The 23363-nt window shown below is 40.0% G+C and overlaps 1 protein-coding gene across 8 annotated transcripts in view; it reads right to left on the bottom strand.

The window, feature by feature from the left end:
• Positions 1 to 23363, bottom strand: part of AOPEP (aminopeptidase O (putative)) — a 405018-nt gene that overhangs the window by 275330 nt on the left and 106325 nt on the right. For all 8 annotated transcript variants that reach the window (XM_054689497.1, XM_054689495.1, XM_054689499.1 and 5 more), the window contains exon 5: positions 16280 to 16525. In XM_054689497.1, coding sequence (XP_054545472.1) covers positions 16280 to 16525 — 246 coding nt within the window. The remainder of the gene's footprint in view (positions 1 to 16279; positions 16526 to 23363) is intronic.

Here is a 23363-nt window from a genome sequence, read left to right as displayed (position 1 = left end):
TGTGACGCTGCCCTTAAAAGCCCAGTCTCGGCCCAGGTGAATCCCATCTACCTATGCCCACACCCTACTCCAGGTGCCCGCCATCAGGCATGCATTCAGGACCGCAAGGATCCATCATCTATCCTGATGGCGGGAGGGCAGAAAAGCCTGACATTTTTCCTTACCCTACAATGGGGAAGGTGACACAACTGACCAGTAAGTAGCTCCCCTCAGTGCACTTGCTAAGTCTCAGCCCTTTTGTGAGAGTTCCTTTCTCTGTTCCCTCAGCCTACAGGGATCACTGTCTATGTGTGTGTCTATAGAAAAAAAAAAAAAACCTCAGGAAGGTGAGTAAGTTGAATGTGTGTGTGTGTGTGTCTGCACACATAGCATCCAGAGGCCTATGACTTAAGTCAATTTTCTATCCACTATAATGGTTGTCCTTTAGAGATTAAAAAAAATAATTTGCCATGCTGGTAAAGAACATTTTTCGAATTTATTTTTTAGTGTCACACCTTATTAAAGCTGAGATAAATCACATCCATTGCTTGCCTCCCATTGATGTCACTGAAAAAAATTAGATTAGTCTGGCCAACATGAATCCATAATTGGGTAGCAGCCTAGGCTCTGCCTAGTATTTAAAATTGAGTTTTGGGTGATATTCTCTAGAATTATGTGTGTGTTTGTGCATTTGGGGGGCGATGGGTGGCAGATGGACATTCAACTGAGCTTTAAAAAACATTTCAGCAACTCTGCCACAACCCATTCCCAAAGAGCCTTGAAATTCAGACACATTTAGTTGTTTCCATAACCCACCACTTTCCACTTCCCTTTCTGGCATTTCATTCCACGTTTTCTGCATTCAAATCACACTTGGCCTTCTGCCCAAGACTGAAGATTAAAACCATTACAAATCTCTGTCTTCTCAACATCCTCCTATTTACAAAATGGAGACAGCATTAGATTTGCCATTCATTTTCTTTCTCAGTATGGTTAAGGAATATTTTCCCTTTTCCTCCTTTAAATTTTCTGATGTAAAACGTGCACCATGGTGTTATTTTGTAAGACTGACTTCTGTCACTAAATGCAGAGCTACAGGAAACACACCTGAGAATTCCTATATCAGCCAGGATGGCTCTGCCAACACTAGGAGCAACCCAAATAAATAAAGTCAACCACAAAGCTGTATAACTGATACCTAGTTCTCTTAAACAGAAAAATAATGGCACTTCTTAATACTATCCAAAAATGTCAGATAGATGGGTTCATTTTACAAAAGGAAGTTCTGTTTAAACCCCCAAAATTACATAGAATAGAATGAATACAATTGGACAGATGTTGAAATTAATGAAATCTGAAGAGCCACATCATTACAAAGTTGGCAAAAGGGGGATCATTATGACTTCTACTCGCATTATTAAATGAGGACTCACTGAGCAAGAGCTTCACAACAACATATTAGGTGTGGGGTGAGAGACTTAGCATTCTTATTTCCATCCCTGCACTGCAGCATGTAGGTCCCTCCAAGCATTAGTGAACCAAACAAAAGTGCTGATAGTCACTGTTTTTGAAATTTTCCAAAAGAAAAAATTCATGTGATTCCACCTATACTTACAGTGCAATAGTGTAGGATAAATAGGATGCAGGCATATCCCTGCTTCCCATAACATGGCAGGTATGTTAAAGGAATCTTTGTGCATTTACTGACTCTTTAAAATGCACTAAGTGCTCATTGCAGCATTGTTTGCAATAATAAAATACAGGAAAAGATGAAAAGATCTATATTTTGGAAAAATAAACTGAAAAATCCCATAGGATGGAGTGCCATGCAGCTAAATAAAAAGAGAAAATGCTTTACAGTCCAAATTATAGAAAGAAATTCAGGATAGAACTGTTAAATGATCAAAGCAGAGGGCAAAGATGGTATGTACACTGTATATATCCTAAGAATATGAAAAGGGAAGTGGGATAATTATCTATATAGTCTTATTGGTTATTTACTATTGCATCAGTATAAAGAGATACTAAAGGTTATACCAAAAACTAATCAAAGTACCTAAGGTGTCAGAGGAATGGGGGAAGATGGAACAAAGGTGGGGAACAAAAACAGAAAACAATTTCATTATAAAAACTTACTATTCAAAGACTTTTTAAGCATCGCTCTTTTGCAAAAGTGTCTTAAGCCATTCTGACCTACAGGCTTACCTCAGTAAGACTGGCTGTTAAACACTCTCTCTCTCTCTCTCTCTCTCTCTCTTTCACACACACACACACACACACACACACACACACACACACAAAGACTGGCAGGTACTATTTGCAAAAATGCTGTGCACATTTCTGGGAGAGAGCACTTGTGAAGGCAGCTGAGCAGGAAATCCCTCCACGGCTGCTGTTTGCCCCCTCTGTGGCTTTCTCTCTGACTCAGGGCCTCTCTGGCTCGATTCAGCAACAGCAGGTGTGGTGACACAGGCCTCTTTCAGAACTTTCCATCAATTGGTCTTTCAAGTACAGGTCAAATAATGCCTTTGATACCACCGAGAACAGCCCAGAGATGGTTGGTTTGGGAGAGGATCAGGACTAGATATCTGACCCACAAGTGACAGGAAAAGAGGACAAGGACACAGAGCATTGTCCATCTGGTGGATTCAAATACCACAGGTCCAGTCCAAATGAGTCCCGGTGGGATCCCAAATCCCCAGATGTTTACTTAGATGTGAAAGGGAACTAAGAAATCCATTTGACCTGTTAAATTACCTAAATGATGGAGCCATCAGATACAGTAGTTCTAATCTTGTGGCAGCCTATGTAAGCAAACCAAAATTTAAATCTGCGTTTTTGTTTTAGTATTTTTTAATTTTTTTAATTTTATATATTTTTTACATCATTTTTCATTTTTGCACAATGTATGCATTTTCATCTTGGTTATATTCCCCATACAATTCCCACCCCCCCTTATTTTGACCCTAATCCTTCCTCCCTTTCCCTCCCATAGTGTGTCTCTGGATTATAGTTGCTTGTTGATTTTGATTTTTACTTTATTATAATTAGTCTTTTTCCTGGTAAAAAAACAAAACAAAACAAAACAACAACAAAAAAAAAACCAAAATTTAAACCTGTGTGTGCCTCAAGGTTACAAAACGAAAACACTAAGAACAACCAACTAGACCTGAAGCTGTAGCCAACCAACGATTTCCTTGCTTTGCTTCCACTTTCTCTCCATGAAAGTCTCTCTGAGAGCTCCTGTGGGTGGGGCACGCCTAACTACTTCTGGTTTGGCACTGCCCTATATGAACTGATTTTTGCTCAAATAAACTCTTAAAATTTTTAGAATACCTCAGTTTATCTTTTAACATACCTGAACGAAAAAATGTCAAGTGGTTTGATTTTGCTGCATTCTTCAAATCTCTTTTGGCATGGAAGAAAAGTTAGTATGTGTATTTAAACTCCTGAAGTTCAAGCTACATCCTTGAATGAAGAACTAACAAGAACGTAGTTGCTACTCTAACATGCTCCTTCAGTGAATCAAGAAATTTGTACAATCTGAGTATCTAGACTTGATAACTCTTTGTAACAAACTGTTCATACTATCATGGTAACTTATCACACCTATTTTCATTTTCTCCCTCAAGTAGCATTATTTCAGAGAATTGTGGACATTGTAGGGTTGATAGGGACCTTAAACTTTGTAAGTCAAACTTAGAAGTGACAAATCTTAGGTGTTTTTTGACTCAAAAAACTACCAGATTTCTCCAAACCTCCTGAAGCAAGGAACCGATACTTGCAAAGGGTCTAATAATGTGTCAGCATCCGACATGTGATCTTATCTAACGCAAACTAGAGTCTTGGAGGTGAGTAGTCTTGAGAGTTTTTACAAGCAAGTAATTGGGCCAGGTTTCACAGTAGTCAACTGGATTGGTACCTAGTCTTTCTGACTTCAATGTCAGGCCTCTCTTTCCATCATCTCAAACGGAGTCCGCAGGGGCAGGAGGATGAACACAGGCTCTGAAGAAGCATGTAGTAACAGCAGGGTGACTCAAAGGGCTAATCAAAGAAAAGTAAATAGAATGAGCATATATGAAGTGTGCTTGGTTGTCTGGGGCTTGCCCTTGTTTAGCTCACAACCTGTGAGTGAATCTACAAGTTTCTACCACTCAGCTCATGCATACCACCAATGATGAGGATTCACTTGCCCCATTGCTCAGAGGCCGAGCCACAGAAGCCTAGGTCCTGATCCAGGCTGTCAGGACTCATCATTCCACAAGATAAACTACTCAGCTGGGCAGAAAGCAGTGGTTGGTAGAAAAATCATAGGAGGGGCTGGACAGAGAGACCTCTCTTGAGTATCAGGGAATCCTGGTCTTAGGTTGTGGGGAGCCAGGAAAGAGCAGGTTGTGAAAGAAGCCGTGGGGAGCCTGTGGCAGCTGGGTCATGGAAAGGATGAGAGCTTGCTTGTGAGAATTTAATGAGAGAGCATGTATATGAGGACTCTTGCAAGCTTTAGAGTAAAAGCTAGCTGGTATTATCAATAAGGAATTCAAAAATTAAAAAGAGAAGGGATCCAGAGTTGTTCAAAGCCACTGACGCCTTCTAATCCTGAAGGTCTAATGACGCTTTTGTCTGTAGAGGCAAAAAAGAAGCGGCCCTTATAAGTTAGTTGGGACCCTAGGTTGTAAACAACAGAAACCCAACTCAACAAGCTTGCACCAAAACACAGTTCTCTACAAATAGCCGTTGCTTACTCTGGAGATTTGGAGAAATCTGGTAGTTTCGTGGTTCAAAAACACCTAAGATCGTTGCTTCTAAGTATGAATCAAAAACCTAGAATGTCCACAATTCCTGAAACAAAAACTCGATGGGGAAAATGAACATAGGTATGATAAGGGCAGTGGTCCACAGTGAATACCATTTCTCACCCACATTTCTGTTTCACTTACATCCTGTAAGATCAGGTTATTCCTGGGGACTGGAAACAATCCAATTCCTCTCACACCATACACCTCTCAGTGCCTGTCCTCTTTATTCCAACTGGAAGTCCTAGGGCAGGACTTGTGCCAAAGGTTAAGTAATAAAGTTCCAATATAGAAGTACCCCTAGGGAAGGGGTTGAAAGAATGAGATGCTGTATCCCTTGGAGTGAGACAATGTGATGTCCTGCCATGCCTGGGAAGGTTCCTGGGGTCTGAGAAGGAGAATTTGACAAGCACTATTCTTCTCAGACTTGAGTCAGATCTCAGCAAGGCCTCCAGAGAACCAGGAGAGACTGCCTCCTGCAGTCACCTTTGTGAGCTAAACGAGCAGGGGAACAGACTGCTGGCGCTGGTCACATTGGAGACATAAATATCTAGATCTGGGCCAGTTTCTTTCAAACTTTGGAGGAAGAATTTCAGAATGATAAGATGGACATTTGGACTTGAACACAAACATCTTCTCTCATCTCTACTTTTAGGAATAATGCACAGATTTCCTTCAACAACTTGGGGCCTCAGATATGGAAGGCTTTTATCCAATGCCTGGATAAAAAGCTATCATTTATATCTTCAAATAACTCAAACAATCCAAACATTGGTAGGCATGAGGCTGAATCTAATTTACTCATTCATTTTCTTCACTCCAATTTCCGGGAACCAACATGTATGTCTCAGAAGGCAGGGTAAAGACTTGAAGTTTCAAAAGACAAAATTCAAATATACAATAGAGGTGACCCTGAACCACCTAGGAAAGGTCAGAATCATTCTTGAAGGGGCCTCCCCACACAGCACTTAAGCTGAGGAGAGGGCCCCTGCACCCAGAAAGAGCTGGTTTACCAGAACACACAGAGTGGATGGAGTGGAGGGTTCTGGAGGATGGCAGGCTTTCTGGGTCTGATTTCCTGCAATGGCCTGGGGACTTGGGCACGAGCTCCCTACCAGGCAGTGTGCCCTGCTGAGCTCTGGGGTCCATAATCTCCTGATTGTTTGCAGTTCTGCAAGGAGATATCAAAGCCAGGAAGAAATGGTTTGAAGCCAAACACAGGGGGGCAGAGAGAAGGAGGGCTGACTGGCAGTAGAAAGGAGAGGGCGGCAGAGTCTGGGGGCTGGGAGGGTTAGCCGAGAGAAGTCAGAATTAAGTGAAAACAGCATTTGTAGCTGGGCCCCTCTCCGTAAAGTCCTGCCATGCATGCATTAACCCCCATCAATGAAAACAAAATCCAGGGACCTGGTGCCTGCCTGCTGGGGCACATAAAGCTTAGGGGATATAATGTCTTCCAGGTGGGTGTGCCCAGAAGCACACAAAGGTGCTTGACAGGTCATTTAAAACTGACTGTCAAGGTCAAAACAACACCACCTGCAGGTACAACTGAAATGTCTTCATCTGTCCTCAGCTCTTGGTTCTCTGTTGTTGTTTGTTTTAAACGAAAGCATAATTTAAGCAGCAGACAAACCTGACAACTGTTCAAACATATGTACATGCAACTTATTAGCTTGCAAGTGGAGATATCTGGAGGCTAAAAACAAGGAATTGAGGGGAACATGTTAGTTGCTAACTCCAAGGTGGCAGAGGCGAGGGGCTAGGGTCTGAGCTGTAGATTGTTAGACTGAAGACCATCCACAGAGCACATTCCACACACAGTATTTGGAAATGCTGTTTTGCCCTGATGGTGCACAGAGGCAGTTATTATGAAAGAAAGGGCCCCCCCTCCCCAGCCCTTGAGATCTGTTTATTTTGCAATTAACTAAGGGTAAGAGAGGCCCCTTCTGAACATTTCTTGCAGACCTAAAATTTAAACGCCCACTGGTGTCTAGGTGCCCGAGAAGTGCAAGAAATCTCAGGCTTATGATCTAATGAGCTCTTACATCAAAAAGAAAATATATGTGTATTTAAACTGCTGAATGAAAATGATTCACCCACCCTTGTTCAAAATTTAAAAAGTTAATTAAAGCAAAGAATGTTAGGGTGCTAACACACTCTGCAAACAATTCTAAATCAGCCCCTCACGTCTCCAGAGAAGAAAACTAGGCCCGGGAAGCTTAGGGACTTGCCTAGGATCCCAACCTGTCACTGGAACACTCCTTTCTTCTGAGTAACAGACAGGTAGGGAGCACCCACCAAGAATCTCCTCTTTCCTCCATCTGACATTCTTACCTGAGAGAAGAGAGATGGAAGAGTCTGGAGTTTGTAAAGCTTCCCAACTGATATTTACCCCCAGAGCTGGTCCACATGGTCCTCAGCAACATCTGCGGCAGAAACACCTGGGCAGTCCTATTAACATTCCAGATGCCAAGACCCCACCCAAACCTACTGAAGCAGAGTCTCTGTTGAGAGGCCCAGGAGGCAACAGGACACAGGGAGATACATCAGAACTTCCTTTTATAATTTTTGCCTCATCCTTTTACATTTCTGTTTGTGTATGTATGTGTTACAGTGTACCTTTCAACACTCTACTGACTCTACACAACTTATTAATATAAGCACACGAATGGGGTGATTGTTCAAAAAGGGATATGTGGTCAGAAAAGTGTGGGGACTCCTGCACTAAATTATGAGCCCACATTGTGAGCCCATTGCCCGGCACATGGCAGGTCCTTAACAGCTACTGACAGAGTGAAAGCTGGTTTCCACAGCCAGTTGTCTATGGTCTTTAAGAGATTTCTCAACAGAATCATTCCCCAAAATGTAGTCTGAGGACACAGCTTTTTAAAGACCACAATGGTCCCATGAAATGCACCCTATAGAGGGGGATTCCTAGGCACAACATTTGGAGCCATGCTGCATATATTCTCTTCCTGTCCTCAAGAGGCACATACACATCAGGATATTAAATCAGGATAGTAAGGATATTAAAAGCTTTTGCAGAAGCGCTCTAGTAAAGGCCCCCTTTTAACTTTAATTCATTCATTTCCTAAACAAATTAAGCCATAGTCCTTTTCTGGCATTACTAACATTCCATAAAAGGAGTTTTCCTTAGAAACTACTATAGAAAACTCTGATTTTGGCTAACAGGCTCACATTTCCTTCTAGCCCCAAAATCATGACCATTCATCACATCTATCCTTTGACATGTGTCTATTGAGTGAATTCTTGGCTTAGCCCTTCCATCCCTTTCCAACTGTCAGATTTCAGTATGTTTAGAAACCGCATATACATAATAAAAGCCATAAACTGTAGCCAATTCATTCTCAAAGTAGGTTCTAGGGGTCTTCTCTTAGAGGAGACCAATTCACAAATTAGGATCCACCAACCACAGTCCCCACCACGCAGCAAGCTAGTTTCTAAGTCTCACAGGCCTGGCAATGGGTTGCCAGGCTCACAAGAGTGTGCTCCTCCATGTCTACCCCAAGCTTGGCTGGGGAGCTCAAGTAGCATTTATGCTCTCCTGAAATGGAACTTGAGATCCCCATCTTATGTAAGAAGGGGGAAGGCGGTTATTTTTAGCAATGAATTAGGAAGGTGAAGGGCAGATTTGGCATTTCGTCTCCCTTGAATGATGTCTAGACTTTCTGAGGAGTCACTGTTAGAAATACAGCATGGTTCACCCAGAAATATAACATGTTCTACTCTGATCTCCACTCCGGTGTTATATTGGGGTGGACTTTTGCATTGTATCACAAATCCCAACAAAGCAACCAGTTTTTGTAAAGAAGGATTTCCTCACATTGGTGGCCTTTTTAAAACTTATTTTTTTTAAAAAAGAAAAGATAGCTGAGATATTCTTTTGGTTATGTTTTAGGGATGAGGTAATGCAACAAGTCAATCTCTTAACCATTTTATGGAAACAGGCCTCTATGTTGGTCAGTTTCAGCTCCATATTGGCTGCCACACAACAAAGTCAGTGTCCCCTCCCAGCACAGCTATTCATGCATTGTCCCTTGCTTGAGGACTGCTTCCAAAGTTGATATTCTTTCTCAAAGAAGTCTAACCTTAAATGAAATATATACACAGCTCTGTGCCCTCATACATACACAGACCAGAGCCAGAAGCTTTTGCTCACACTGTGTAGTAGTCTGAGAAGTGGGAACCTGTGAAATTGGGATTTATTCTAACTTGGGCAACTATGCACATTGCATTCTATTCTTCTTTTTTTGCCCAGGAAGTATATATTCTATTTAGTGATGATGCTTCTGTAGAGCAATTTTTAGAAGGGGGAAAAAAAGCCTTTTCTTTGCAATATAGAAATGGAAAGGTAGTGTCAACAGGTCATCTCAGGCTCAAGGGCTGGAAGAGATTAAGGCCATGATGACATCGATAGAGAGAGAAGATTACAAATGCAGGTAGAGGGATGATTGTTTCAGGAAAGCCTTTCAAAGGCCTGGCAACTTCTCTTGAAGGATGACCCCAGCAGTGTTCTCTGAAGGTAAGACTGTCAGTCTATGAGTGTGGAGAACAGTTCAAAGAAAACAAAACACTTAAGAATAATTTTTCAGAAGGTGAGGGGTCATGGCATAATGATGATAAAATGCTACCTCTGGAGCTGTGACAAGCAGCACAGCTGTTTGATGGCAAGAAGATGATTTTGGCTAAGGCAAAAGCTGAGAGTCCACTCTACCCATTGTTCCAACAGAAAAGAAAGAGAGCCCCACCTCATCTTACACATGTGATCCAGGATTTGTCTGGTACTCAGGTTCTCTGGATATCTCCAAATGAGCTCATAGTGAATGCTAATCTTCAAATTGACTCAATGAGATGATTTCCATGGGGAGATCAAATATGGGCATGCCCAATAAGGGTTACAGGTCAGTTTTGCCTGGTCTGAACGCGAGCTCCTAAGGATGAGGCACTTTCCTTCTCTCTCTGAACTCTTAGCTCTAAGTGACATGGTGACATCGTATGTCCTACTGCACCTGTGCTGTAAAGAATGGAGAACACACACTCCCTCTCACAAGCTGCTACTCTCAGTACAAACTGGTATTGTTAACACTAATCAACCACAGCCAAGGGCTTTCAGAGTCCCAAAAGAAAATCACTGTATGATTACCAGTTACTATTTCAAGAAAAAAAATGACAGAAACAAAACATATCAGAAGGGGAAACAAAGTCAAATGATTTTCTCAAGAAAAACAGAAATAAAAAACAATATGGAGAAACGGACACAAAGAAAACAACAAAGGGGATTCGTCAGAGTGGGGAGGAGTCACCTGCCACGGACCTCGCCACTGGGAACACGTTTTGTTTGCTCATCACTCCAGCGACACAGGGGTGCCAGTAAACAAAGGATTAAATTTTTATGAGGGGAGAAAAAAGATAGTTCGAGCTGTTTTCTATCATTCACACCCATCTGCTGAAAAAAATAAATGGAGAAAAGTTATACTGGAAAAAGGGGAAAGAATGCCCCTTCAAAGTATTTTTTAAACAACACACACAGAAAGAAATTTGAAAATTTATTAAAGTCTGGGAAACAAACAGTAACAAAGACACAGATGAAATGAAGACCCATTTCCATTTTGTGGCGATTTGGAGGTGCCCCTAGAATATAGTAGATAACCCTTGTGAAAGTGATAGCAAACATCAAGCCAAAAGCAAAATAGAAAAAAAAAAAAAAAAGTGACAATAACCCAAATCCACAAATAGACTCCAAATTCTCCACACACGAGAGAAGAGGAGCTGGCGACCTTGGTGAAGTGAAAGGTGCACTCATTAATGAATCAAAAGCAGACTCTTCAAGGAAAGAATCACTATGGTTGCATCCTGTCTTGAAGTCATGGTATAACATTCCCTGAAACTTAAAGGAGAATTGTTCAGAAGTATGAGAGTTTTGGTTTGGTGATCAAAAAAAAAAAAAAAAAAATTCAAGTAGAAGCTAACAAAGAACAAGCAAAGAAAAACTCCCAAAGCTGTGAAACCCTGCTACTTAAGATAATGACAGAAATTTATGACTGCTTCCTTCCCCAGCAGAACGGAGCACAATTAGAAGGTTGAAAACAACAGGCCCTTTGTACCAGCATGTTATGTTTTGCTGATTCTATCACACATTGGCTGGGAGATAAGAATAAACAGGGCAACACCCTGTCTAACCCCAGGAGGAGAGGGTGGAGGGAAAGCTGGTTATGTTCATTCTTGGGCATGTATGTGCACACCGTTTATTCGCAAATTGGGGTACTTAGGAAAATTGTGCATGCAATAGTCAGGAACTAGTATAAGCATTCAGAAGCCTTTTATTGCACAATCAAATCTTTTAAGAACAAGCCCTGTGTAATAGGGAGTTTTATAGCTTTTATCTACTATGAAGTACACTGACGATATTTAAGTAATTGATGGTTATTTCTCTTCACTCGTCATCAATCCCATTTTTGTTCCGCCTTTAAAAAACTTAAAAATTAAGATGAGCAAACATATAAATATAGCCTCTCTCCCTGGGGCCTGCTTTGTCAAAAAATGAATCAATCAGCAGCTGTGTGTGTGTGTCAGGGGGAGCAGGAGGAAACAGAGGGGTGGGAGCTGAGACTTCTCAAAGGGAGGGTTGCCAGTCTGTGTGCCAGGTGCTCGGCTGCTTCGAACTTTGGTCAAGGACAGCAACTGCTAAGCCAAGTCAGGTTCTTATCAGCCAGTCATGAGATGATGTGACACTGTTGGTCCCCAGAAAACTAAGGAAAGATTTGACCTCTCTTGTGACTCTTCACATAACACCGGTCTGGAACCATCAGTCCCCATTCAACCTCTGTCATTTTTTAGTGGCTCTCCCTACCTCTCATACTGGTATGCGGATGGCTCTGGGGACATGAGTCCCAAGGGACCATGGAATTTCCTGGTACCAAAATGAATTTAAGGAAAGTCTTTCTAAAAGTTCATTGCCCTCAGCCACACTGGCCTTCTTTCTGCTCCTCTAGCCGATTATTACGGTTTCCACTTTGGGGCCTTTGGACTTGAACTTCCTTAGTCTGGGTTGCTTTTCTACCAGATTGTCACAAAGTTGGCTCCTTCCCATTTTTCAATCTTATTGTAAAAGCCGCTCTTTAAAGAAGTCTTCCCTCCCCACACCAACAATGCTATCTATTTCCAGTCACTCCGCACTTAATTAGGTTTTACCTCAAGCACACGTGTTAATCACTTGTTTTTCGTAGTATACTTTTTTCACCCCTGACTAGAATGCAAGCTCTATGAAGACAGAAGCCTCATCAATCTTGCCAATCCCTGTAGACTCAGGTGGACAGGTAAGTGTTTAATAGAAATTTACTGCAAGAATAAATGAATGAATAAACTATGAACAGATGAACAAGACAATCACAAAAAAATCAAAGCAGAATCTGTCACCTATCATCAACCACACTGCTGTGTTTTTTGTTTTTTATTTTTTTCCCCAATTTCCCCATGAGACCAGGAGTGCAGCCTCTACTGGATGGTAGAGCTGGGAAGCACAGCCATGTAAGACATGAATTTTTTATTTGGTGCTGTAAACATGAAAGCACTCTGAAATGAGTTGAAGGAGATTCTTGAAATTCAAATAGAAGTGGGGAAAAAGAATGTATTTGGATGTCAGCAAGGTAGATCTGCCAACCTAATTATGCCCTGTGACATGTAATTGCGAGCTGCTGAAAGACAAATGGTGAAGCAAGGCACTTATTATAAACACAGAGAGGTAAGACTGAGGTGTTAATTTTTAAGGAACAGTCATAAATCTGGTTCTAGGATATTATTCCATTAACATTATTATTATTATAACGAAGAGTATAAGAATGATGATGAGCTCCTTTCACGTATTCCTCAATACTTAGGAAATAAGGCTTACTAGTCAATCTCTAGCTGAGACACCTGAGAATCTATGAGGCCACATGAAAATGGCAGAATACTAATTATAGCACCAAGAAGAGAGCTGTTACATACATTGGAAATGTATTTAAAATGCATGCATATCTTCGATAGAGACCATATTACTCAATCCAAGAAATGTACTCTCCATTGCTCCCCATATCAAAGATTCTGCCTTGCACACACACACACACAAAATGGAGCAAAGCCAGAAAGCCCATACTTACTAGACGAGAAAAGTATGAAAATGTAGCTGTTAATAGTGTCTTAAAGGAAAATTAGGGATTTTTTTCAGCATCAGAATGGATGACTGTATTCATTGCCCCTCCCATAGTGATTCAGAAAAGGATGGGGGAGGGGTTTATAAGTAATAGCTTCTATTATACTAAAAGGTCACAAAAAATAATTACATACAGTATTGATAAATGTCCTAGTTACTGCTGTGTTTGAAAATAATTCCAAATTCTAAAATGTTGTTTGTGTATTATTCACCTTCTTATAAAATGATTTTTCATATCACCTATATTCAAGTTGTGCAAATACTTTTCCTACTTCACTGAAATATCAGAATCAGTCTCAAAATCAGACTTGGAGAGGAAAGTTTTAAGATTATTCACACAAACCATGATACGTAACATTTAAAATACAGAAATCACTATGGATATCATTCAAAAGTTTAAAAAAAAAACCCTTTTAAATGATTATTAATACCTTGTCCATTTTAGTTCATATGGGAATGTTTAATGCCATTTACCAGAAAAAAAGAACATTAAAGTAGTATTCATTATGATTAAGACCTAATAACTATGCAGTCCAGAGGGATGGAATTTATGATCTTGCATATATGTTTATAAAATGTGGACTTGAGAATCGTTTCATTTACCAAGAAATCCTTTGATCTCTCACACATTACAACTAACAGCAGTGACAAATTTCAGTGTGGAGGTCTTTTGGGATGGCTCCTACTAGCCTTGGGTTTCTCCATTCCTGCTTAGGGTACAGAGTTGACTTCTAAGTCTGTCATTTTTTTTCCAGCTTTGCTTTGTTCCAGCCTCAAGTAAAGCCTTGATTGTAAATAAGGCAGCAGGACCCGGGAGCCAGCTGAGTCATAAACCCCACTCAGCCACATGTGGCTCAAGGTGTTGGGATCGCAAGAGTCAGGCCAAGCAAGTGGAATCAATTTAGGCCAGAACTAGGAAAACAGTGCTCCTCCTCCCCAACCCCAACTGGCAGTGGAAGATACCACAATCTTCCCTCCACAGCTCAAATACAGGGGATGGTAACTAAGCCCAGGAAAACATCTAGACCAGGGTAGACTATTTCCAGTTTACAGAGAAAGAAATAAATGAGGAAAAAATGTTATTTGACAACCAACCACAAATTCTTAAGTGTATGGTTCTCCTGTTTTTAAGCATAAAAGCAGTCTTGTTGCTGCTATTATCACCATCACATTTTTGGACATTTGTGCCCAGTACCATTTAGCCTTAGGGTTCTTAGGCTTACTGCTTTAAAAATACAGTTAAGCATGTTTAAATCACTCTAAATAGCTCAAAAAGCAGCAAACACACAGCCTTCCTGCTTGGGCATGCAAATCTGAAAAGGGAAGCTTTATAGAATGGCCTTCAGGTCAACAAATTCTGGTTTTGGCAGACTGATGTCAGGAAGGAGTTATATAAAATAAGGTCCTCTATATGAAAAGTACTCCTGCCTTTAGTTCCCTCAGGTCAGAACTTGGAACTGTTAGCAAACATGCCCTGAAAAATGTCAAATTTCATAAAGTGCTAAACACTCACTCACAAATAAATATGGCCCCTCAAAACTGTATACAAATGAGAACCACTTAATGAACAACCCTTTCTTCACCAATAACTCGCCTTAAATTAACTCCAGCAGACTCTTCAAAGGGACCAGAGAAGTCCCCTCATTAAGACAAATTCTATATATAGACATCCAAGACAATTATATGATGCACATAAGCAAATATATTTAATTACCTGGTTTCTACCATTCCTATTATCTACATAAACATAGGATAAAAATCAGTCTAAATGATTTTCTCAGGCCTTCTTGAGGATTAAGACTAGTCAACCATCTTTTAAAAAATATATGTATGTAATAAAGATCAAAAGCAAATGTTCTGGTCAGTTCTTCTCTACTCATGGGTTTTACTAAGAATGTTTGCAATTTTCAGGGAAAACGCCACAAATGACAGATGTTCAAAAGCATGGAAATTAATTGGTGGCAGGAATTTCCTTGACTAATAAGGAAAAACTTAACGTCACATGTTTTGATGAGCTTATTTTTCCCATCCTTAGTCAAGCATATACACTGTTAATGATTAAAATTTTCAAACAGAAGTAAAACCAAGTAAAACTCTGAGTATATAACCAAGCAAAATGCTTAGTGAAATGGAGCTACTTACGAATAAATGACATCGATGAATGAATTTTAGGTGTAAATAATATATAGGGAAAGGTTAATTTCAGGTCTTGATTATAGGAACTAAATTGAGATAAAAATGAGAATACTGCATTTATTCAGAATTGAGAGTACTAGAAGGGAGGGAGGGAGGAACAAAGACTGGGAAGGGACCCAGTGGCCTAGAGTAAAGGTCTATGGGTGCTTTCATGGTGGCAGGAGAGGGGGGGTGAGAAGGCGTAGGGTGCGGTAACACATATCTGAGGAGGTATGAATTATTCCTCTAAATCATATACAGCATTACCAACTAATGTTGCCTCAAAAAAAAAAAATACATGTAACATAGGATTTAAATGTAGTAAATGGAAATATAGTTGAATCGTGTTTGCTAAACACCTTTAAAATAATGTATTTTCAGTTACTCTCTTCTGCCCTTTATGTGTTCTTTGTTACGTATTTTAATTTCAAATATGCCATAAAAACACAATATTTCTATTTTTGCTTTAGCCTGTGTCATTTAATCATTTAAACAAATAAAAAAAATGTGAGATGGTAATGAAGAAAAATGCATTTATTATATTAAAAAACAGCAGTGGGACAACTGACTCTCCTCCCATTCTCTGCCAAAAGCCATTTGCTTTGACCTGTTTTTCTAGCAGTGGTGATGAATTTACACTGCTCCCACAATAGTCTTTCTGACACAGGGGCTCTCCTGTTGTTGCCCTTGTGACCAATGGTGAGAATGGAAGAGACAGCTGGTCAAGATTAGGCAAGCACCCCATAGCCCTGGGACTAAGTGTGTCACCCTGCCAGAGCTAAGACCTTGAACTCATTAGCATTATATTCTCACCACCTAAGCCAACCAACCACTGATAAGCCTCTTCTAACATTTATCACCCTGGGGTTACAACTGTTCACAATCCCAGCAACAATGGGACTTTTTCATTTTCTAGGCTGCTGAATGGAGCCATGACACCCAAAAATTCAGGCACGGTGGAATCTATGTACAAACTACACCTCGCGTTAGCAATTAAATACCCAAGTGTGAGCAACGATGGTCCCTACAGCCTAATCAAATTAACAGCCCTGACAGAGCTCACGGAAAGCAAGAAACAGTCAAAGAATTTCCAAAGCACATTCTCCAAGAGAGAACAAAATACCTGGCCATCCCCAAACTTGGAAAGTTGGCAGGGACGATGAGGACATCCAGCCTGGAGAAGGGGTGTGTTCCCAGGACAGAGTGTGCTGCTGAGAGGCAAGGAGGAATCAGCGGCAGAAGGGTCTCTTGGCAGGTACCCTGGAGGCAGACTGGGGCAAAGATCCGATAAGGAATGATCTCCTGGGTGATGGCGGAAGAATTCTGGAAGCGGCAAGGATAGTCCACATGATCACAAATGCCAATGTGCCTGCGAACAACATGAAATAAACAGATGGTCTTTATGGTAAATCAGGTTAATTCTTCTTGCCATGGGAGTGAGGATAATTCACAGATATGGACAAGTTCTAGGAGAGCTCTTGTGGACTCACGAACAAAGACCATTCATTTGAGTTCTTGGACTGTCTTTTTCTGTGAGGCAGTTAAAATTTACAGGTCAAAATTCTTATGGATATGCTGATAGACTGAGTAGTTTCACTTTAAGCTTAGTGAAAGTAATAAAACCTCCTTTTTTAGCATCTGGAAAAAAATCTAAGACTCAAAACAATATCCCACCAAAATAAAAAATAATTTCTGGCATTATGTGCTTTCAAATAACACCATGGAAAAAATCTTTTCCAAATCTGAGATGATTCATAACTTAGAAAGGGCAGGATGGTGCAACCAAATTAAAAATCCCATTCTGGCATTTCCTAGAATAAAAGATGTGGACTCAGGTAGAACAATGAACCAAATGACAGTGCAGATTCCAACTTTTTAAAAGAACACAATCCATCTTACTCAAGAGTTACCTGGGTGCTGGATGCTGCTTTTTTTTTTTTTTTTAACAGAAGTTATACTGTTAAGGGACATAGAGGACACGTGGTAAAATATTTTACTCAATTCACTTTCAATACAAATTTAACTGAATCAACCTTTTAAGGAAACAGATGAAGCTCAGCCTGAACCATCTGACCACTGCCAGTTATTCCATCAAAGGTGGAGCAGAAAAGAATTCCTAGCATTTGACTCACAGACCTCAAGAGAACTTATCTACCCAGAGAAACCTACATCAAAGGCAACTCTATTTTTTTTACCTGTTAACAAATCCTATATTCAAGCACAGTGGGAAGCCCCTTAATTTTAATTTACAAATTATAATTCTGACTAAGCTGCTTATTAGATTTACAGTGACTACTGAAAAACTATAAAATGCTGGCATGTTCCAATATGGGCAAAGTACAACAATAATTACTCCCCAAATTTTTGAAGTGCCTTTCACCACTCAAGGTCAGCACTCAAGAGATCCACACAGCTATAGAGATAAGCTTTGTCCTCAATAGAACACAGCTTCCAGCACTGATGGTGTTTCAGCTCAGCTGAGGGTAAGAAAATGGGTGGAGACCCACAGAAACTTCTGCCAGGTTGCCAGGGTGCAGCTGTCAACCTCCTGTTCTGCTTGGCATTTCCGGGCTCTGCCCAGGCCTGTATCAGGCCCCACATGCAGAGAGAGGACACCCTGCTCACCAGCCACCAGGACTTGTGTGTTGGAAGCTGTGCAAGCTGTGTGTCCAGCAATTCCAGTTTGAACCTCTGTTGCTTCAATCTGATTCTGTCAAAAAGCAGTGTTTATTTGATGAATTTGAGGACAGTGGGTACTTGGGCAATCCAGATTCTCCAGGTGAGATCATCTATGAGAGTGTGGCAGAGAAGACACTGGGGTCCTTAGCAAAGTTTTTCGAAGAGCCTAGAGACAAACCTTACATATTTGAAGAATCTGATCATGTCTCTTTTGGGAGTGGTGTTTTCACAATTAAACTGTGTGGTGATCTAGGGAATTATGAGACCTATGAGCAAACCCCCAAAGCAAGTCTAGCTCATTTCACCATCCAGTGTGACTAGACAGGAAAAAACTGGGAGTACTACTTCTCTGTGGTCCAACTGCACTTCTATCTTTCTTTACCTATTCTGGAAAAGGCAGGTGATGGCCCAGCCCAATTACAAATACAAAAAAAGTTCTCTAACTAAGACCCCAGCCTCCTTCTGCAGCCCAGGGTTTTTCTAATCTTTCCTGCTTTTGAGGACAGATGCATTGTATATGACAGCTTTGTGAAAAGCTCTTACCCTATTCGTGAGTTCAGATTTTTAATTTGCATATTTACAAAATTTATAGTCTGCCTTTATCCCTCATGAGATCCTTATCTTTTATGATGATCATATACTTATACCTTTATATATAACCTTACAGCAAAGAGGAAAATAAATTGGTTTCACTATTCAGCTTTTGAAGGACTTACAGCAAAACTACGATTGACCTCACCATTCTGTCTCAAAAATGAGAATAAATGGTGGCAATAAATGTTCCCATGACCCTTGAAAAGATAACTACTTCTAAACCCTTTAGTATTGAAGTACAACAACCCGGGAATTCTCAAACCTAAGACCATTCTCTCTTTGTGCTTTGTATCTGTGCTTTGTATGTCATCTGTGTGTATATATACACACATCATATATATACACACATATATAATGCACATAGTTTTAAATGTTTGTGGTATTTTAATTGTATTTTTTTAGTTCCAGGGTCAATATAAAGTCAGCTGCTGTAACACAGTTCTGAGAATGTAAAAGTCCTCCCCAAGACAAGTGGGAAGAAACCATTTCCGTAAGCTTGCAGATACAGTATAATAAATAAGGTAATTGAGCTAAGGAAGTGCTTTGTAAAAGGAAAAGAGGGGCATATTAATAAAAAGAACCCTGGTCTTACACTGATTCAAACCAAAAGTATCTGTCTCTGGGCAAGTTTCACCAACTCTCTGGACCTCTGTTTTCCCACATGTTAAGTGAAAAGAAAATATAGTTGATTCCCAAGGGTCCTATCAGGCAATTTATCAGACTAGTTTTAATTTCCTTTGGAATATAAGGGGATAACAATAAAAAAATTTTCTAAGTTAAATAGCAAATATATATTTTATTCTACTTGAGTTTCAGTTGAATTCAGGTTCAAACAATAATCATCCTGTAGTGTACTCATACTGTATTAAGTAGCTTGCTATTGATTGAATGGCTATGTTCCACCCCAAACTCATATGCTGAATTCTAACCCCCAAAGAGAATGGTATTAAGGAAGTGGATTACGTCGTAAGTCAAAACAACAATAAAACTTCTGCCAGGATAAGGTGACAGGAAGAATATAATTATTGATATTAAACTCTAGTCTAGATGCCAGAATGATAACCTTGCTTTATGGAGAAAGTGAGAAAAAGTGCCTGTTGATAATCATTTAACTGATAGGCTGCGTGTGCAATAACTATGTGGCCATAACACTGTGTTGGTGCATCAATTCAATCAAAGGTCATGTAAAGTGATGGGGCCTCCCTGGTGGCGCAAGGGGTTAAGACGCAACCTATGAAGCTATTCGCAGCCACTGCAGCATGAGTTTGATTCCCTGGCAGGCCAAGGCGCAGCAGACCTCCTGACTTGCCCGCTCTTCCCCTCAGCAGTATATTTCAGTCAGCCCGCCTGTTCTGCTCCCCACTCCGTCACCCCCTGCATCTCTGGCCTGTACCCCAGTTCTTGTATGCATAAATTTTTTTTTAGAAAAAGGTCATATAAAGCGAAAAAAAAACATTTATTGAACCACCATAGTAACTATTATTAATGTATTGACATAGGTATATAATGTGTTATAGTGATTACGCTAGCAGTCTATTGAAAAGCTTTCAGAGCACATTAAATAATGGAGATAGTGGAGGTATAAAGGCATCTTTGGAGCAAAGTTGGGACATAAATTTAAATACTATCTATCAAAGCACAATTTTGCAAAGAGGCATTCCGTTGGCCTAACTAGAAGCACACTATATGGCAAGAATATTTCTTGCAGCCAAGAACTTCAAAGTTAAATATAGATATACCTCTATTCTCTAGTCAAAAAAGCCAATGATTCAAGAGAAAAGGTGAGTTAAAAACCCTCTGGACATGAAAGGCACTAAAGAGATTCATGAGGGTTTTTCCAATTATGTGAATTAGCATCATTTTTCATAATCAAAGTCTAGGCAAAAATGCAAGTTGTTAAGGTAATTGAGCAATAGTTGAAACCACAAATGCTCCCAGTAAAAACTGAAAGGGCATCAGGGATGCCACAAGTGGTTTCCAAAATGGGGATCGGGAAACCTGGGCTTCAGTGGCTGTTCTCACACTATGTCCTGAGATGAGCAACTCAGTATCTAGACCCTCCTCTTCCTGTTCTCTAACATGATCTTAGAAAACTGGCTGCTAGAGGAGGGGAGGAATTAACTGGAAGGAGGAACTTACTAGAGTAATGGAGTATTCTCTGTATCACTCTATTTGGGTTATGGTGTTGGCAGTTGTGGCAACCTCATTAAGTCAAACACTTAAAACGTATGCATTTTGTTGTATGTATTTTGTTTGTTTTAGCTAAAAACAAAGAACCTAAAATGGTTTCTGGGGTTTCTTCTGGCACTGTGATTTAATGATAACTCATTTAACAGTCATGTCCCTGAAGTGGTGAGGGAACACTGTACTTTTATAAAGTCATAGTCTGTCAGAGAGTCAGTATTAACTCAAAGATCTTTCATCTTCCTTTAAAGACTAACCTTTAACTGTTGATCTTTACACCTGTTCCAATATACTCTCAATATTGTCAACAAATCAAGCATTTGGAAATAGCTATCCTTTTTGCCCAGAGTGTTTTAAAAGGTAAAGATTAATAATCAATGCTTGGTTATTTATTGCTAATAAATACTCTGTAATACTAATGATAAGAATGATAAACAAAAGCTCCAATCACAATGACTATTTACATTTATTGAACATTTACTATGTGCCAAAAATTGTTCTGACCACCTTGTTTGCATTATACTAATTAATCCATGTAATATTCCTAAGAATCATGAGTAATCATAAGCTCTTGCCTTCTGATCCTCCTTCCCCATATACTTCATTAATCATCTTGAATAAATCTGGACCCTGGATTTTTCTCAGAACTGAGCTCGGCTGCTCTGTGGTTCTCTGGTTTCCTGTTCTCCTGGGCAGCACTACTCATGAGTACTACTAAGAATGGAAATATGAATGAAATAAATGTTAGACCATTGGGTCACTCTTAGATAATTGCTGGGCTGAAAATATTTTATTAGAGGTCTTTCCAAGGAGTCAGAGTGACCAGGTTACACTCAAAATCACAAGATTGGAAATTAGCTCACAAGGTTCTCCTTCAACCACCCTCTTGTTTCAAGATGGAACTGTACTGAAACCACCTGCTGCAAATGTTTCCCTGTTTAGCATCAAAAGAAACCTCTGGAAAAAGTCTCCCTTGAGAATGCATATCCTTTTTCCTTCCTTTTTGTTTACATTCCCTTCCATGTTAAAAAAAAAATCTACTAAATCCTAAAATTTAGTCAATATTTTCTGCATTCTTGCTCTATTCAAGGCATCCCTCAAGGTACTTTAGTGTACACACAGATAAATACACCTCTGACCCTACCTTGAGGAGTTTACAGTTTTGTTTGAAGAAAAATATTAAAATTCTAAGTACAGTGACACAGTAAAATGTTTACATAATTTATTAACATTTAGTAAGTAGACACTTGGTTACTGTATTAATCACAAGTATTCAAAATGCCAACACCAGCCCACAATGTGTTAATGCATATGATAATATAGTAGTGTCTGAAAGCTAGATGCACTTTCTTAGGGAGTTCCATATATTGCAAAGCAAAATGAGATATGTGCAATAAGAGATAATCAACATGCATGAGAGAGCAAGGGATAAAGAAATCAAAGTGACCCAGGAAGATCTGAAAAGGTTTTTCTCACAGTTGAGGCTGTATTGGAAACTGGCAATTTTCCCCCTATGATTTCATATATATAAATATAAATATATAATTTCTTCTTTTCTAAACTTTGAAAGACATAGAAACAAGGCAACATTTCAACTTTCAACTCTATTTTTTTTAAAAGATTTATTTATTTATGCATACAAGAGCTGGAGTACAGGTCAGAGATGTGGGGGGTGAAAGGATTCACCAGAGACAGAGTGGGGAACAGAACAAGCAGATTGACCAAAGTGCTGAGGGGAGCAGCGGGTGAGTCAGAAGAGGTCTGCTGCATCATGTGGGTTGCTCCCTGGCTGGCCGGGAATCGAACTCGTGCTGCAGTGGCTTGGATAGCTTCATAGGTTGCGTCTTAACCCTTGCGCCACCAGGGAGGCCCAACTTTACAACTTTAAAGAAGACCTCTTGCCCTAACCATTCTTCACTTCTTTAGAATGAGTAATCTCAATGTTTTTCTTCTTCTTTGTAGCTCCTCTCTTTCTTTCATTCTTGAAATAATTATTGCTGAGTTACTCTAGCTGTTATCCCTGTTGAGCTTAAACTATGTGGGTCCAAAGTGAAGGCAATGATTTGACAAAGGCCTCAAGAAGTTAAGCAGAGTACAAGGGAAATAATACTGTAGACAAACACAGTTACTAAGCTTTCAGCAGTTTACCTAAATGCCTTATAACTATATTTACTAACTGCTCACCCAGTGTGGGTTGGCACATGTGTGAACATGGAGCTGGAAGAGAATGTCTTCCCTATAGCTTAGCCCATAGGAACAGTGATCAATCAAACCTTTGGGGACCAAAAGCTTACCCAGATTTCTGTATTCCATAGAACATTTCAGGCAAATGAAAGTTACATTTGTGGGAATTGAACTGGCTGTCTTAAGAAGGCCTGAAGTATAAAGAGGGATGGGGAAGGCAAGGGGACCATATGTGAACATAACCAAAACACAACAGCAGTAGTCACTCAGAGCACCTTTGTTGGCAAACTTAGCATGATCAAAATTTAATGAATCAAAACACAAGCCACTCCTCCTGAGTAAAGACAGCACATATGAAACATACAGCCAGGAGAGGATTAAGCAAAGGTGAGCTACATTTTTGATGGACAAGCTCAGTAATAAATGAAGGGAAAACTTGTCATGAGATGTCTGACATGGAAATGAGTGTGGGAAGGACTCCATTCCCCAGATCTGGAGTTTCTATGTGGGGGCATGCTTCCCTGGGGTGTCACCCATGACCTCTCTCGACAGCTTATGTGATTGGC

This window comes from Talpa occidentalis, unplaced genomic scaffold (genome assembly GCF_014898055.3).
Source record: "Talpa occidentalis isolate TD23 unplaced genomic scaffold, MPIMG_talOcc4v2.1 talOcc4.7, whole genome shotgun sequence".
NCBI lineage: Eukaryota > Metazoa > Chordata > Mammalia > Eulipotyphla > Talpidae > Talpa > Talpa occidentalis.
The sequence above is the reverse complement of the archived record's forward strand: the minus strand, read 5'-3'. Positions and strand labels throughout refer to the sequence as shown.